This window comes from Pan troglodytes, chromosome 10 (genome assembly GCF_028858775.2).
Source record: "Pan troglodytes isolate AG18354 chromosome 10, NHGRI_mPanTro3-v2.0_pri, whole genome shotgun sequence".
NCBI lineage: Eukaryota > Metazoa > Chordata > Mammalia > Primates > Hominidae > Pan > Pan troglodytes.
This window is the reverse complement of record NC_072408.2, coordinates 38,272,880-38,289,607: the sequence shown is the minus strand read 5'-3', so window position 1 is coordinate 38,289,607 and position 16,728 is coordinate 38,272,880. Positions and strand designations below refer to the sequence as shown.

General features: G+C 51.2%; 3 protein-coding genes across 6 annotated transcripts in view; 2 read left to right on the top strand and 1 right to left on the bottom strand.

Annotated features, from left to right (window-relative positions):
- The window catches only part of TSPAN31 (tetraspanin 31), a 10,962-nt gene extending 4,574 nt beyond the window's left edge, over positions 1 to 6,388 (top strand). The window contains exons 1-6 of one of the 4 annotated variants that reach the window (XM_009425032.5): positions 1,975 to 2,528; positions 3,042 to 3,209; positions 3,473 to 3,553; positions 3,886 to 4,017; positions 4,317 to 4,430; positions 4,520 to 6,388. In XM_009425032.5, coding sequence (XP_009423307.1) covers positions 2,196 to 2,528; positions 3,042 to 3,209; positions 3,473 to 3,553; positions 3,886 to 4,017; positions 4,317 to 4,430; positions 4,520 to 4,594 — 903 coding nt within the window. In that variant the 5' untranslated portion in view covers positions 1,975 to 2,195 and the 3' untranslated portion in view covers positions 4,595 to 6,388. Of the gene's footprint in view, positions 1 to 1,974; positions 2,529 to 2,651; positions 2,737 to 3,041; positions 3,210 to 3,472; positions 3,554 to 3,885; positions 4,018 to 4,316; positions 4,431 to 4,519 lie in introns of those variants that run through there. The other 3 variants (XM_001167545.7, XM_024347720.3, XM_009425033.5) reach the window with 3 other exon arrangements.
- Positions 5,541 to 9,772, bottom strand: CDK4 (cyclin dependent kinase 4). The gene is made up of 8 exons (XM_509173.8): positions 9,474 to 9,772; positions 8,800 to 9,036; positions 8,507 to 8,642; positions 8,223 to 8,390; positions 7,956 to 8,065; positions 6,764 to 6,814; positions 6,492 to 6,627; positions 5,541 to 5,917 (listed from the first exon to the last, which is right to left on the bottom strand). The coding sequence occupies exons 2-8, from the start codon at positions 9,015 to 9,017 to the stop codon at positions 5,825 to 5,827; spliced, it is 912 nt and encodes a 303-aa protein (XP_509173.2). The 5' UTR covers positions 9,018 to 9,036; positions 9,474 to 9,772; the 3' UTR covers positions 5,541 to 5,824.
- On the top strand, positions 9,196 to 16,728 carry MARCHF9 (membrane associated ring-CH-type finger 9). The gene is made up of 7 exons (XM_016924774.2): positions 9,196 to 9,223; positions 9,398 to 9,557; positions 9,649 to 9,772; positions 12,156 to 13,184; positions 14,228 to 14,383; positions 15,420 to 15,612; positions 15,875 to 16,728. Exons 1-7 carry the CDS (start codon positions 9,196 to 9,198, stop codon positions 16,207 to 16,209), a joined length of 2,025 nt encoding a protein of 674 aa, XP_016780263.2. The 3' UTR covers positions 16,210 to 16,728.

The window sequence follows — 16,728 nt, the reverse complement described above, 5'->3', positions numbered from 1 at the left end:
GGGAGGCTGAGGCAGGAGAATCACTTGAACCCAGGAGGTGGAGGTTGCAGTGAGCCAAGATCACGCCACTGCACTCCAGCCTGGGTGACTAAGCGAAACTCCATGTCAAAAATAAATAAAATAAATAAATAGGCCAAGTGATTATGGGGAAAATCAGTTATGAAGGAGGAAAGTAACCTATAAAAAGACAAAAACTACCATGTTCCGTGTCCAATCGCTTTCATAATAATTAACATGACTATAACACTTAATAGTTTACAACATACTTTCATATAATCCTCATGACAGCCCTGAGGAGTAGGATTATTTATCCCTATTTGCATAAAAGGAAACTAAGGCTCAGAGAAGCCATTAAGAGGTGAAACAAAGACATGGATTTAGGTCTTCTGATTTTATTTTTACATTTTTATTTTTATTTTTTACCAAGCACATAAAGCCCAGATTGGTTATAATTTTGATACCCTTTTCACTACACCACACAACCAAAATGCTTGTCAACCAGTTCCCCTTCTAATATCATTGTCTTGCCCTTGATTTAGGACCTCAAAGAAAAGAAGGTAGATGAGGAACTGAAGGAGACAATGAAGATGGTACTTGGGGTAGGAAGGGGATGGAGGTGGGGAGTGAGGGGGTGGGAGGTAGGAGGTAGCGGGTAGTTTGACCTAATTACTTTGTTTCCACCGGACGCCTGTAATCATAGCACTTTGGGAGGCCGAGGCGGGCAGATCACCTAAGGTCAGGAGTTCGCCACCAGCCTGGCCAACATGGCAAAACCCCATCTCTACTAAAAATACAAAAAAACTAGCTGGGTGTGGTGGTGGGCACCTGTAATCCAGCTACTCGGGAGGCTGAGCCAGGCAGGAGAATTGTTTGAACCTGGGAGGTGAAGGTTGCAGTGAACTGAGATCGCGCCACTGCACTCCAGCCTGGGCGACAGAGGGAGACTCTGTCTCAAAATAAGAATAATGATAATAACTTAATTACCTTGTTTCAAGACCCAAACACCTCTCTTGCCCTGTCAAACATCTATTCTCCTGCATACCTTTTTGGTATTAATTTCTGTAAGAGTCTATATAAATACTGTGTAGTTAAAGATAAGGGAATTGAGGTTGGAATTGCCCACAGGAACCTGTAAAATGACCTGAAAAGTAATAACTAACATTGAGTGTTTACTATATGCCAGGTACTGTTCTAAGTATTCTACATATATTAACTCATTTAATTCTTACAACCCAAGAGGTAGGGTGTGTTGTTATTTATCCCCAATTTACAGATGAGGAAACACGCACAGACAGTTTCTAAGTGCCTGGCCAAAGGTTACGCAGCTAGGAAGTGGCAATCTGAGTGTGGCAGTAAGTCTATAGAATCTAAGTACACACAAACTTAAATCATTCTGTTGAGTTGATTGGAGGGTTTTCTTTTTTGTTCCTACTGTTTCTTTCTCCTGGGGAAGAGAAGGATTATGCCTTTCCCTACCCCCGTGAAAAGGACGGTTTGTCAAAGCACTTACTAGATAATAAAGTTATTGATCAGCCTACCCCCAAGTGAAAAGGTGGAGGCTCCTTCCACTTATATTTATTTAAATGAGACTCTTCCTTTTGCCTGCCGTTTTTTGCAAGCCCTAGATCAGGCGTGTACTCTGAAAATGCTGAGCACACCCCTCTGTGCACTTGGGCAATGCCACATACAGGAATGCTCTGGCCTGAGGCCGCTATTTCCACACTGAATTTCTGGTATATTCACACCCCTTTAGGAGGAGATATGGAACAGGACATGGGTACTAGCGGACACACAAACGTGTGATGATTTGCTGGGTGTTGCTGTGTCCAACCCGCGGACTCTGTGGCCGGGCTAAATAAGCTCAATATGTGGCTCCTTTGGGTGTTCCCAAGCGTGACGCAATAACAAAACAATGGCGTCATCGTGAGGTCACTGCAGAACAGGGGGAAGGGGGTGGGGAAGGGCCCTCCTTCTACGGGCGGAGCCCTTTTTGACCAGCTCTCAGAGCGGCCCCCTACCCGCCCCTCCCGCCGTCTCCCCTTCACCTAAGTTCCTCCAGAGCCGTCTCTCTCGAATTAGCCCTCTCCTAACTCCGACCACAGAAAGCTCAGCTTTCAACCTAAGCTTTTGGAGTTTAGGCTGTAGTCCCTAAGAGAGTCTCTAGAAACCCTGCCCCTAGTTTTAAGTTTCGTCCAATGAAAAAACAAAAGGAGAGGGACAGAAGGCGGGTCGGTGACGTAATGCGGGTTGATTGGCGTGCAGGCCTTGGACGTCCAGGATTAGCCACGCATTTCGCCAATCCAGAGGCAGGGGAGGGACGGTGCAGGCGCAGAGAATTGGGTTTGGCTGGCCTCGATTTAAAGAGACAGAAGCTGTCGGGGTCCTGGAAGACGGTCCCCAATACCCTCCCCCCAAGTCCTTGGGACCACTTGGGTCCCCAGAGCTGGGGAGATGGTTTGTGGCGGCTTTGCCTGCTCCAAGAATGCGCTTTGCGCTCTCAACGTGGTCTACATGGTGAGGTTTTGGAGGTGGGGGAAGCTTCAAGGCGGAAAGGCCCCGTGGGGAGAATCTCTAGGGTACTTCCGGTGGGGAGAGGGGTGTATGGGGGTTCCGGGAAGATTCCCAGGAACTTCCGGCGACGAGGGAATTCCTGGGGACTTCCGTGGGAGAGAGGAGACTTCCGGTTGATTAAGGGGGTTTGTCTGGGGGTGGGGGAATGAACTGAAGGCCGTGGGCGTAAGTTCCATACCTCCTTCCTGTGAACCTCAGTTTCTCCCAAACTGGAAGTGATAGGATGATCCTGAGGGTTCATCTTTTGCATTCATACTACCATCCCTGCCACCCCCTCCCCCCCATCCTAGCCATTCTAACCTTTGGGAGTGCCTAGGGATGCTCCCGGTGCGGATAGCACCATCCCCAGCTCCCATTCACACACTATTCCATTATTCCTTCCCCCTGCCCCGCTCCCAAGTCCTCTTGTATGGCCTTGGGCTGTGCCGCATGCTAGAATTGTTGAGATGTATCCTGCTCTTTCTTCGTAGCTGGTGAGCTTGTTGCTCATTGGAGTGGCTGCTTGGGGCAAGGGCCTGGGTCTGGTGTCCAGCATCCACATCATCGGCGGAGTCATTGCTGTGGGAGTCTTCCTTCTCCTTATTGCAGTGGCTGGACTGGTGGGTGCTGTCAACCACCACCAAGTCCTGCTGTTCTTTGTATCCTGACCTGAAGTGATGGGGGCAACCGGGGGCTTGGGAGGGCTGTCATCTAAGGAAGATGTTAGAAGGGTAGGGGACCTCAGGGATCTTGGACACGTCTCCTTGCCCTGCCCTGTCCCATAATCTACGAAACAAGAGCTGATTTTATTGCTTTCAATTTGACATGGTGGTGTAAGTTCTATGAACAGATGAGACCAGACAGTTATTATAGATGAAACATAAAGGAATCTAGGACTTTTTTCCATAACCTTTCCTCTCAGTACATGATCATCCTTGGTTTGGTCTTCATCTTCCAATTTGTAATCTCTTGCTCATGTCTGGCTATTAACCGAAGCAAACAGGTAAGACAGTACCCTTTCAAGTACTTACTTGCTTTTTAAAATTTTCCTCTTAACCTCGAACTCCTTCCTTAGTCTGGCCCCAACTACCCAAAGATCATCCTTAGGTGCACTGCTTCTGGCCTCTTGGGCTATTTGCTTCCTCTGGGATGTCTGGTTAATTTTCCATGAGGATGATCTAGAGAACCTCAAAAGGTAGATATTTATCGTGTCTATAATTGTTGCACACCGTTATGCTTCTGTTTGACTTCCTTTGCTGGGCTAGGGAAATTGAGGCACTTGAACTGATAACAGGATGTAGGGAGACTTAATTTCCCTCTATCCATATCTTTCAGACAGATGTCATCAATGCTTCTTGGTGGGTCATGAGCAACAAGACTCGGGATGAACTGGAAAGAAGTTTTGATTGTTGTGGCTTATTCAACCTCACAACCCTGTATCAACAAGATTATGATTTCTGCACTGCAGTGAGTGTGTTGGGGGTGGTGCAGCAGCCAGGGGAGGTAGGAAACTGGGTAAGGACAATGCCCAAGTTGGCAAATTTAGTTTGAATGTCATTGTTTCTCTCTCTACAAGCCCTCTTGTATTGGGGCTGTGTGTTGGTGGGAGGTGGGGGTGGATAGAGGCTGGGAAATTAGCCAAGTAGGATTTTAGTTTGTAGGACACTGGTCAGATAACAGTAAAGCTTCTAGGGACATTTGGCATAGGTATTAGTCACTAGCAACTTTACATTCACAACTTTGCATTCTTCACATCTTATCCTCAGATCTGCAAGAGCCAGAGCCCCACATGCCAGATGTGTGGAGAAAAGTTTCTTAAGCATTCAGATGAAGCCCTGAAAATCCTAGGGGGTGTTGGACTCTTCTTTAGCTTTACAGAGGTAACATTCTCCAGTTCCCTCACACACATCCTTTTTAACTTGAGACTGAGAATTAATTGATACTTATCTCTCTCCCTTTGTTCCTACAGATCCTTGGTGTTTGGCTAGCAATGAGATTTCGGAATCAGAAGGATCCTAGAGCCAACCCCAGTGCCTTTCTATGAGACTTTGGATCCTTCTGACTTTTCTTCTGCTCTAAGCTTTCTCTTCCTCCCTTAGGGAATATCTAGGGTCTGTAACCGTTTTGGTTTGAGAAAAAGGAAAGGCCCCTTGTCACATCCTCTAAAATTGATGGAATAGCAAGACTTTATGCCTTGACATATTTTAGTGGGAGCCAGACTATAAGGAATAAAAGGAAAAACTTTCTCCCTCTCTCTCCAAGAGGATATGGGAAGCTTCTATGAGTGCATAGGATGGGGGCTGGAGTCATTCTTAGCTGTTTCCCTTCCTCCTCCATCCATTTACTGGATCACCTCAACATACCCTGGTGTGGCTCTAAGGGTAAATCAGGGATAGAGCCAAGGAGAAAACAACCAAGAACTCTTTCCTGTAATAAGCAGGATCCAGTTTGAGAAAGTTTAGCGAATATAAAAGTAAAAGCCATTTAAAAATCTATATTCTTTTTTTTTTTTGACACAGTCTTGCTCTGTTGCCCAGGCTGGAGTGCAATGGCATGATCTCGGCTCACCGCAACCTCTGCCTCCCGGGTTCAAGCGATTCTCCTGCCTCAGTCTCCCAAGTAGCTGGGATTACAGGTGTGCGCCACCACGCCTGACTAATTTTGTATCTTTAGTAGAGACAGGGTTTCACCATGTTAGTCAGGCTGGTCTCGAACTCCTGACCTCAGGTGATCCACCCGCGTTGGCCTCCCAAAGTGCTGGGATTATAGGCGTGAGCCACCACGCCCCGCCTAAAATCCATATTCAAAGAAGCAATTTCAGTTCCTTTCTAAGCTTTGTCAGTCAAGGGGCTCCACTGACTTCCTAGGCCTTGTAACTAACCAGTCTTTAAGGTTTTGCAGGAAAGTCCCTTCTTCCAAGTGGTTTTTCCAAATCGCACAATGGCAAAGCCAAACAGAGGAAGAAACATTAAAAAAAAAAAAAAAGACCATTATTTCTTTGTTTTGTTTTTCCTGTATAAAAAAGGACCCCAAATATAAAGGTAGGGAAAGGGACAAGAGGGAACATACCCCTTAGTGTAGAGAAATGGGAAGGAGAAGGAGAAGCCTCAAAAGGAGAGGTGGGAGGGGAATGTCATTAAGGCAGCAAAGTAATCTCTGTAGAAAGATGGAGGAGGAGCCTCCATAGCCTCAGAGATAAAGGCAAAGATTGCCCTCTCAGTGTCCAGAAGGGAAATGGCAGCTTTTCTTCCTTCCATGGCAGCCACTCCATTGCTCACTCCGGATTACCTTCATCCTTATGTAGATAAGAGTGCTGCAGAGCTCGAAAGGCAGAGATTCGCTTGTGTGGGTTAAAAGTCAGCATTTCCTGAGGGGAGAGGCAAAGGTCAGAAAACCATGAAGAAAACAGAGAGACTTCTGCCCACCCACAACAATACCTGGGATGAGCTTTCTTCTTTTTTCTTCTTCTTTTTTTTTTTTTTTGAGACGGAGTCTCGCTCTATCACCCAGGCTGGAGTGCAATGGTATGATCTCAGCTCACTGCAACCTCCGCCTCCTGAGTTGAAGTGATTCTCCTACCTCAGCCTCCCAAGTAGCTGAGATTACAGGCGTGTGCCACCACCCCCGGCTTATTTTTGTACTTTTAGTAGAGACGAGGTTTCACCATGTTGGCCAGGCTGGTCTCGAACTCCTGACCTCAGGTGATACGCCCACCTTGGCCTCCCAAAGTGCTGGGATTACAGGCGTGAGCCACCGTGCCCAGCCAGGATGGGTTCTCTTCTATATCCTTCTCTGTGGGTGGCTATTTGCAGCTGTAATAAAAACTACAGCCCATCTACCAACCAAGTTTCATTAACCACAGTGGCCAGGGCCCTGCATACTGCTCTATTTCTTCCCCCAGTCTCTATTTCTTTCCCTATGCCCACAGCCATCTCCAGTACCAGCAGCAGCTGTGCTCCCGACTCCTCCATCTCAGGTACCACCGACTGCACTGGGCGGGGCCCTCTGGGGGGAAAGGCTCCACGGGGCAGGGATACATCTCGAGGCCAGTCATCCTCTGGAGGCAGCCCAATCAGGCTGTGGGGGACAGGAGAACTCTGGTCAGGAGGGTCCTCCAGTTCCCATCCCCATGGACAGAGCCAGTTGCCATCCTGGGTTCAGCAGAAAGAGGACTCGGAATAGAAAATCTTTTTCTCCCATGTTGGTCACTTACTCAAAGATTTTGCCTAACTGGTCGGCTTCAGAGTTTCCACAGAAGAGAGGCCTAAGGTGAGAAGGGATATAAGGTAGCAGTCATTTTCAAAGATATCTTAGTTGAATGGTTACTGCTTAGTGGCTCAAAATAGGAAGTATAGGGAATAAAGGCCAATAATTCCAGCACTTTGGGATGCTGAGGTGAGAGGACTGCTTGAGCCCAGGAGTTCTAGATCAGCCTGGACAAGCAAGACCTTGTCTCTTTAAAAAAAAAAAAAAAAAAAAAGAAATGCCAGGTGCAGCGGCTCACGCCTGTAATCCCAGCACTTTGGGAGTCTGATGTGGGTGGATCATGAGGTCAAGAGATCAAGACCATCCTGGCCAACATGGTGAAACCCTGTCATTACTAAAAGTACAAAAATTAGCTGAGCATGGTGGCGCGCACCTGTAGTCCCAGCTACTCGGGAGGCTAAGTCAAGAGAATTGCTTGAATCTGGGAGGTGGAGGTTGCAGTGAGCAGAGATCCCACCACTGCACTCCAGCCTGGCGACAGAGCAAGACTCCATCTAAAAAAAAAAAAAAAGCCAGTCATGGTGGCGTGCACCTGTAGTCTCAGCTACTCAAGAGGCTGAGATGGGAGGATTGATTTAGCCCAGGAGGTAGAGGCTACAGTGAGCTGTAATTGGGCCACTGCACTCCAGCCTGGGTGACAGAGTGAAACCTTATCTCAAAAAATAAATAAATAAATAAATAAAAAATAAAGAGAATAAAGGGATATGAAGTTCCTAATTCCAGAACATTTCAGAGCTTTCTGCTATGGGCAAGTTAGTAGTACGCAAGTAAAAGAATGGGGCCAGATGCAGTAGCTTATGCTACTTTGGGAGGTAGGGGTGGGAGGATTGCTTGAGTGCAAGAGTTCAAGACCAGCCTGGGCAATATACTGAGACCCCATCTCTACAAAAATATTAACAAACTAGCCAAGCATGGAGGTGCGTGCCTATAGTGTCAGCTAGTTGGGAAGCTGAGATGGGAGGATCACTTGAGCCCAGGAGGTTGAAGCTGCAGTGAGCTGTGATCATGCCATTGCAATCCAGCCTGGGCAACACAGCAAGCCCTGGTCTCAAAAAAAAAGAATGGGCAAGGTATGGATGTGGTTTATGAACAAGCGATTTGGGGAATTCAAGGTAGTCCAGGGTATGTGGGTCCCATACTTTCGACGAAACATCTCTGCAAAGATACAGCCAACACTCCACATGTCCACAGGTGTTGCATATGTGGACTGCAGAAGAACTTCGGGAGCTCGGTACCAGAGTGTAACAACCTAAAGGGAATAGGAAGAATGGATGGGGACCCCATGGGTTACCATGAAACACAACTTGCTTGACTGAACACATGAAGCACATGACTTCTCAATTGCTACGGGCAATCACTCTCCTACTCCCAACCAGAACCCATTTTGGTACCATCTTTCTACTGACCACGGGTGTAAGTGCCATCTGGTAGCTGTAGATTCTGGCCAGGCCAAAGTCAGCCAGCTTGACTGTTCCACCACTTGTCACCAGAATGTTCTCTGGCTTCAGATCTCGGTGAACGATGCAATTGGCATGAAGGAAATCTAGGCCTCTTAGAAACTGGCGCATCAGATCCTAGTTTCAAAGGGGAGGTACAGGTGCACTGGAAACTAGGCACCATACCTGAAATCCCAGAAGGTTCTACTACAAAGGTCCCAATCCACCTCTCAATGCCTACCAACCCCACTCACCTTGATGGTTTCGGCTGGCAAGCCTGGTGGGGGTGCCTTGTCCAGATATGTCCTTAGGTCCTGGTCTACATGCTCAAACACCAGGGTTACCTTGATCTCCCGGTCAGTTCGGGATGTGGCACAGACGTCCATCAGCCTGACCAGAGTAAATGCTCACTTTTCAATCCCCTTTAACCCAACATGGCCTCTCATTATTTCCTCAGGGTCCCCACTTCTGTACAGATCATCACACCCCACCTATAGGCTGTCTTTTCCCTTTACTCCCCACGCCCAACCCTCCACCACCTTCTCACCGGACAACATTGGGATGCTCAAAAGCCTCCAGTCGCCTCAGTAAAGCCACCTCACGAACTGTGCTGATGGGAAGGCCTCCTCCACCTCCTCCTCCATTGGGGACTCTCACACTCTTGAGGGCCACAAAGTGGCCACTGTGGGGATCACGGGCCTTGTACACTGTCCCATAGGCACCGACACCAATTTCAGCCACTGGCTCATATCGAGAGGTAGCCATTCTCAGATCAAGGGAGACCCTACAATCACAGACTCCTATCACCAAAAGTCGCTTACAGAGTTAGGATGGTATGAGCCTGCAGCAACAAAGGGACTCCCAAAAAAAAGCACAAAGAACACCACCAGCATCCCATCCCCCGCTCCCAGTCTTCCTTGGGGCCGGCCCCAGAGATAACACAATGACTCAATACCAACCCCTCCAGCCACGTGAGGCCCTGCAATAGAAAACGCTTTTTCCTTTGGGACAATCGCGCCCCGCACAAAGATCACACATGACACATGCCTTGCATCGAAGATCCTACACCTCAGTCCCTAAAATTATACTTTCCCATGACCACAAAGGCCCCACTTCCCGCCCTTGAGCGACCCTTCCATAACCAGCTCGCGAAACGAACGCGTGGAAAGCTTTGAGGGGGGCGGGCACTGGTTCTCATTCCTGGGAAGGGACTGCACTTACCTCACGCCAGCCCGGGGTGCTGTGGGGGCGGCCCGTTATCGGGGCCCCGGAGCCAGTTGCTACGGCCCCATACACCCGAGCTCGGTCCGGAGCAGCTGGACGCAGAGGGCCCGACCATAGACACAGGCCGCAAGCTAGAGAGGCCCCCTCACCCCCACCCTCACCATGTGACCAGCTGCCAAAGAGGCGCGCGGAAACTGGGAGGGCGGGGCGAACGCCGGACGTTCTGGGCACGTGACCGCCACCCGTGCGCTGAGGGGCGGAAAGGAGGTGCTTCGACTGGGAGGAGGGCGAAAAGTGTAAGGGGGCGGAGGGGCGATGGCAGCCACGTGATCTGTTGCTATCACACGTGACCGCTTGACATTGCTCTGAGGAGCAGAGGTGTGGCTACGCGGCGGGCACGTGACTGGCTGCCACAACCCCCGCTGCAGGGGGGAGCTGTGAGGGGGACAAGAGAGGGTGGAGCCCGAGGCGGTGCCATGGCAACCTAGGCCACCCAGAGCCCAACTCGCGGCTGAAGGATTGTCTCACTACCGGTCTGAAGGCTGAACTCCAGTCTCACTACCGGTCTTTCAGCCTGTCTGCATTGGGGAGGGGGTGGGAGTTGGGGTGCCAGAGGTGATGCTGTCACCTTTTCGCTCCACCATGAGAAAACATACTCTCATTTGTGTCATTGTTTCATTCATTAATTCTACAACATTTTACTGAGTGCTTGCTTCCAGTGTGTATGTGGGTTTTTATTTTGTTTTTGGTGTCTGTCACTGGCCCTTTAAAGTAGTGGTACGACTATCTATAAAGATGTAGCCAACAATGGGGTCTTCTAAAATAGGGAGTAAACAATGCCCATTTGAGGGCAAAACTACGATTAAAGGATGACGGAAGGCAGATTAATACAGTAATCCAACAGGCTCAGTGACAAGGTAATCCTCTCACTTTTCCAACTTCCAAACCTCCCTGGGAGTGTTAATGCAAAGACCTGAGGCCATCTGGTAGAGAAGTTATTGATGAGCAGGAGACAGGAATACTTGACCTTTTAAGTTTTTTGTTTTTTTTCCAGTAGGAAGGTTCTATGATTATGTGATATTTGTATGTGTGCATATATGCTTCTATGTATATATGTATGTATATGATATTTATCACATGTCATATATAAGACGGATACAGGATTGCACATGTGCAAGAAAGTTACCACCACACCCCCTGCACCCTCCAGACCACCACAATGAATGAAAATGACATGTCCCCTTCTGCAAACCTTGTGACTGCTCATTTGGAGTTATTGTGCTTCCCTCTTTTTCCCTAGTGCCACTTTCTTAGCACTTAGCACTGTCCAGAACACACTTGTTCCCAAATGGCGTCTGCCCAGACACCTAGGTAGACACAAGTAGATTTCTCCTACTTTGTTTTATTGGCTCCAAGGTCTTTATCTCCCAGCCCTTTGGGGGTATGGGAGTAAAGGAGGAAAGCGGTTAGTGCCTCATTTGTGAGAATTTGTCTAAAATCTAAAGCCATTTTATTACCCTATTTGCCACTCCTTCCACTCTAACTTCTGTTTTCCTTAACCATCTGGCTGAGAATATAAGAGTTCAAACTAGAAGATGAATATAAACCATGACTTAGAGCAAAATGGAATACATATTAATACAGATGCCTCCTCTTTCCATCCTGATACTTGTAGCCCTGGGCCCCTCCTGGCAAGGGCAGCTGGAACACTAGTAAGAAAAACCTCAAGGACTGAACTGACTAAGGGGCTCAAGAGGTGAACGTTTTATTGGCTACCTTGCTAGGGGTGGGTGCTTTGTAAGCCTTCTGGAAGGCTAAGATAATTGTCTGTGAGTTTTTCAAACTCCCTTCCCACACCAGCATTCCCCACTTCAGCCTCAGCTTCCACATAAGACCTTCACAGCTTACTGTCTTTGCAACAGAAGACGTCCTCTCTGTCTGCTTGGGTCCCAGCCCCTTTTTCTGATTCATTCATTAGTCCATCCAAAACATTTGAATACTTCATGGGAACATTACTGTCTCTCCATCACTTTCTATTGAGGAACCTTAATTTGGCAGTCTGTCCCAGGCTCTGTCCCCTCCCTTCTTCTGTTAATTACTCTTTCACTAATTAAATTTTTTCCCAGTATGTTTGACCCAATGAGCTCCCCTGGAATCCCTTTTCCCTCAGCTTTGCAAAGGGGAGGAGAGGGAGAATGTAAGTGTAAGGAAGAAAAAAATGTGATGGGGGTAGAACTTGGTCTCAGAGTGAAGTCTCCATAAAAGGAAAGGGGTAAGTGTGTGTATTGTTCACTTCAGTGTAGTGGAGGTGAGGGCAGGAGAGTACCAGGAAAGACACTCCCATCCCTTTAGCACGCCTACCTCCCCTGCTCCCTCCCTCACCTCCTTCACACATTACAATCACAGGCTTCTGTTTCTCAGACAATCCGATTCCATTCCTTACACACCTCTCTTTCCCAGTCCCCATCGATCACACTTTTCAGCCCTTTGGGTAAAGTGTATATTGCTTGAGTCCCACCCCTGCCCATGTACCTCCCTCACACCTCCGACACTTGCACAGCTCTTTCTTTGCACATTCCCATTTTGCACAAGCCTCACCCTCCCTGGTACACCTGCGTCATTTGACCACTCACCTTCCATGCTCACCCGCTCATCCCCCACTCCCAGACACACACCTAGTCAACTCGTGTGCACACTCCCCTTCCTTGGCCACTCCCCTTCCTCCACCCTCCTCGGGCTCCCACACTTGCCCCCGCCCCTGGGGACACCTGCTCGTGCGGGGCAGGGCGGGGATGCGCAGCCGCGGCCCCTTCTCCTCTCCCCCTCCCCGCCCCGCCCCTCCCTCCATCCTTCACCCGCTCCCCGGCGCCCGCCCCGCCCGCCCGCCACTCCGGGGGGGTCTCCGCCGCCGCCGCCGCCGGAAGGAGCCGCCATTTGCCACCGCCGAGCGCACGGGCCGAGCCAAGCCTGATCCCGGAGCCGGAGGGGGACAGGGACCGAGAGAACGGCGATGGGGGGCGGCCCCGCCGCAGGAGGACCCGGGCGCGTAACCCCGGGGGCCCGGCCCGCTCCAGACCCAGACCCGCGGGGTGCGGCACCCTGAGCCCCCCTCCCCGCCCCCTGCCCTGGCCATGGCCGCCCACCCCGCCGCCCCCGGGCCGCCAGCCCGCTCGGCCCCGCAAGCACCGGAGCCCCGGCGGTGGCAGCAGTGAACGGCTGTCGCAGGCCCCGAAGACCCCGGCCCGGCTCGGCTCTCTAGCGCGCGCCCCCTTCCCGGCCTTGTCCTCTCCCCTCCCCCTGCCGCTAGCGAGCCCCCCTTGCACGCTGCCCCCCGCCCCCGGTGTCCGGACGATGCTCAAGTCTCGGCTCCGCATGTTTCTGAACGAGCTGAAGCTGCTGGTGCTGACAGGCGGGGGGCGGCCCCGGGCCGAGCCGCAACCCCGGGGGGGCCGGGGAGGCGGCTGCGGCTGGGCGCCCTTCGCTGGCTGCTCCACCCGGGACGGCGACGGCGACGAGGAGGAGTACTACGGGTCGGAGCCGCGGGCCCGGGGCCTGGCCGGCGACAAGGAGCCGCGGGCCGGACCCCTGCCGCCGCCCGCGCCGCCGCTGCCGCCCCCGGGCGCGCTGGACGCCCTGTCGCTCAGCAGTAGCCTGGACAGCGGACTCCGAACCCCTCAGTGCCGGATCTGCTTCCAGGGCCCGGAGCAGGTCAGGCCTGGGCACCTGGCCGGGCGCGGAGGGTGGGGGCGCGCACCTGGGGTGTCAGCGGAGACCGCGAGCAGGCGCGGCGCCTAAGGAGGCTGGGCGGGCCCCAGGACACGGAGTGGGAATGGGGTGAGGCCGAGGGGCTGGCAGGGGACTCCTGGAGCGCTTGTTTGTGTCGGAGGGTCAAGGGTCCCCAGGAAGGGGTGGGGCTTTCTCCCCGGAGAGCGCAAAATCCCTCTCACCCATTAACAGGGACTGCTGTTCTCTCCTATTTCCCTCGCCCCAGGGTCTCCGTAAGCTAAGGGGACCTGTTCTCTTGCAGGTGGGCAGAAAGGAGAGTGCTTCTGTGCCCCCCTTGAAGGGAGGGGCCCAGCCAGCGCCCTTGCTTAGCTCAGTATTTCTCCCCGTGGGGCACTTTTTTTCACTTCCCATTCTGCAACTTTCTATCTCATTCTAAAGAGTATTCTTTGTTAAAATTTTATGGGCAAAGTTGTCCCAGAATAGTGCCAGGGGGTGTCTCTGTGTAGTGAGAATTGATTCCATGATTAAAGGGAAACACCCTTCACTCCCACCTCCGCGATTTCTCCCCTTTTTAGTACGTGGAAACCGAGGACCATAACCCATCCCAGTTTGCGCCAGATCTGTGAAGTCACTTTACAATGATGGGGTGGGGGAAGGAAAGCATGGCTCAGAAGCTCTAACACTCCCCTCCCTCCAGATCCTAAGAGGAAGCCTTTCTTTTGAGAAGTCTTAAAGACTACCCATCCCAAATTCTAGGAAAAGAGAAGACCCAGTCCTTCTCCCCTCTAATCCCCCCATCCCTTTCCATCTTTCATCTCTTTGGTATGGGAAGTTTCCCTTGATCCCCAAGGGAAGCTTCTTTTCTGTTGCAGCCTTACTTAGCCTCTTGCCCTGTCTTGGGTGAAAGGCCTGAGTTATTTAAGGTGGGAAAGTGACCTGAAGAGGAGGTTTCCCTGTCGGAGAGCGCGGCTGAGTGGGGTCGGGGTGGTGATGGCTGACAGGGCCCCTCCTCACTCTTCCTCCAGGGGGAGCTCTTGAGCCCCTGCCGCTGCGACGGCTCAGTGCGCTGCACGCATCAGCCCTGCCTCATCCGCTGGATCAGCGAGAGGGGCTCCTGGAGCTGTGAGCTCTGCTACTTCAAGTACCAGGTCCTGGCGATCAGCACCAAGAACCCACTGCAGGTGAGGTGCAAGGAGAGGACTCGGAGATTGGGCGAGGACCTTTTAGCTATTGGACTCAGGGACCCTCCAGGAAGCCTATTTCATTTACTCTTTTCCCAAAGCCACCCTTCCCCGCCAGTTACCACAGTCTCCTGTGTGTCTGTATATCCTTCCTAAGCCCTTAATTTATTCACAGAGATATTTATTGGGTGCCACTTATATTCCAGGCACTGTTCTAGGCACTGGGACAATCACCACTCCCCACCCGCCACAAAAAAAAGAAAAACGAAAGAAAAGAAAAGAAAAAAAAATGCTGGGCGCGGTGGCTCACGCCTGTAATCCCAGCACTTTGGGAGGCCGAGGCGGGCGGATCACGAGGTCAAGAGTTTGAGACCAGCCTGGCCAACATGGTGAAACCCCGTCTCTACTAAGAATACAAAAATTAGCCAGGCGTGGTGGCTCGTGCCTGTAAGCTACTCGCGAAGCTGAGGCGGGAGAATCCTTGAACCCGGGAGGCAGAAGTTGCAGTGAGCCGAGATCACAGCCACTGCACTCCAGCCTGGGCAACAGAGCAAGACTCCGTCTCGAAGGAAAAAAAAAAAAAAAAAAAAGAAAAGAAAAAATGATGTTGATGATGATAGCAAATATGTAGTGTTTTCTGTGTCAAGTTTTGGTGTGTATTAACTCTTAATCTTCACAATAATCTTATTAGATACTATTATTATCCCCTTTTACAAACGAGGACACTGATGCACAAAGATTTGAAAACTTACCCAAGGTTACTTAGCCAGTAAGTGATGGAGTCAAGATTTAGGATTCAAATCTAGACGTTTTGGTTTCAGAGCACTTGCCCAATCCTGCCTTTCTAAAGTAAGACAGACAAATGGTGTCAGACAAGTGCCACATTCTAGATTTAATCAAGGCACAGAGAAGACAGATGTTGATCCTGCCTGAAAGTTTTAGGGAAGGTTCCTGGAGCACCCTGCTCTTCAGGGCCACCCATCACCTGGCCCTCCATCCCTTTCTGGGACTCTTTGGAGCCCTTTCTCCCACACAGTGGCAGGCCATCTCCCTGACGGTCATCGAGAAGGTCCAGATTGCTGCCATAGTCCTGGGCTCGCTCTTCCTGGTTGCCAGCATCTCCTGGCTCATCTGGTCCTCACTCAGCCCTTCAGCCAAGTGGCAACGACAGGATCTGCTCTTTCAGATCTGCTACGGCATGTATGGCTTCATGGATGTCGTCTGCATAGGTGAGGGCACCTCTCTCTCCTTTATCTGCTCTGTATCTTCCTCTTACACACCTAACTCCCCTGCCCATCCCCTCAGTTTCCTGGCTTTATTTTCTGCCACTGTAGCCTTTAGTGCTATCCTGGTGCCCCCTCAACCCACTTCCCTGCTTCTCCAGGGCCCTTTGCAACTGTATCTTCTCACTCTGAAGAAATGCTTGCTTAAGTACCTCTGGCCTAGATCTAGGCCACAGTTAACCCTGGATTTCTTATCCCTATTGCTCAGGCCTCATCATCCATGAAGGCTCCTCTGTCTACCGCATCTTCAAGCGCTGGCAGGCAGTGAACCAGCAGTGGAAGGTCCTAAATTATGACAAGACCAAGGACATAGGAGGAGATGCAGGGGGAGGGACGGCAGGGAAGCCAGGCCCCAGGACCTCACGGACGGGCCCCACCTCTGGGGCCACGAGCCGCCCCCCAGCTGCCCAGCGCATGCGGACGCTCTTGCCTCAGCGCTGCGGTTATACAATCTTGCACCTCCTTGGGCAGCTGCGGCCACCAGATGCCCGTTCCAGCTCCCATTCTGGCCGAGAGGTTGTCATGAGGGTCACTACAGTCTGAACTGGACTCCAGGAGCAGGGATCTTGAGTCAATGCATCAGTCAGAGAAGAGCTCTCATGGCTGCTGGAGATACCAGCTGGACAAGGTGTTTGGGGCATGCTGCCCCCGTCACCGAGGATCTGTGTGGGTAGCCTCAAGCTGGAGACATTGTCCGGCCTCACTGCCCACTGGGTAGAGACACCTGGATGACATTTCAGTACCCGCTGGCAGCTCCTCACACTCATCCAGAGACGGCCGGTGGGCAGGCAGGGAGAGCAGCTTTCCTTCCCTGGAGAGAACCGTCTTTACCTCAGCTCCTAGGGCCTCCAGCCCCCCAGCTCCACCACGGTGACTTGGTGAAGGGGGACCAATGCCAGAAGAAAGGGGCTGTAGACCCCTATTCCCCACCCCATGGCCACAGGGCATCTGGCAATAAGACTAGTATACATTGACCTCCCGTTCCCTGCATGAGGGCGGGGACTTCCCCCTGCTCCATCCCCCATTGCATGGGGGAAGGGCATAAAGAATCATTTATATGCA

Bases quoted from the DNA above. Each gene is read 5' to 3' on its own strand.
- CDK4 (XM_509173.8), bottom strand. From the start codon at position 9,017: ATGGCTACCTCTCGATATGAGCCAGTGGCTGAAATTGGTGTCGGTGCC. The intron at 8,643-8,799 runs GTGAGAAGGTGG...TACTCTGGTCAG, and splicing joins GAGCATCCCAATGTTGTCCG to GCTGATGGACGTCTGTGCCA. The intron at 8,391-8,506 runs GTGAGTGGGGTT...CTTTGAAACTAG, and splicing joins TGCCAGCCGAAACCATCAAG to GATCTGATGCGCCAGTTTCT.
- MARCHF9 (XM_016924774.2), top strand. From the start codon at position 9,196: ATGACTCAATACCAACCCCTCCAGCCAC. The intron at 9,558-9,648 runs GTCCGGAGCAGC...CCATGTGACCAG, and splicing joins GCCCCATACACCCGAGCTCG to CTGCCAAAGAGGCGCGCGGA. The intron at 14,384-15,419 runs GTGAGGTGCAAG...TCTCCCACACAG, and splicing joins GCACCAAGAACCCACTGCAG to TGGCAGGCCATCTCCCTGAC.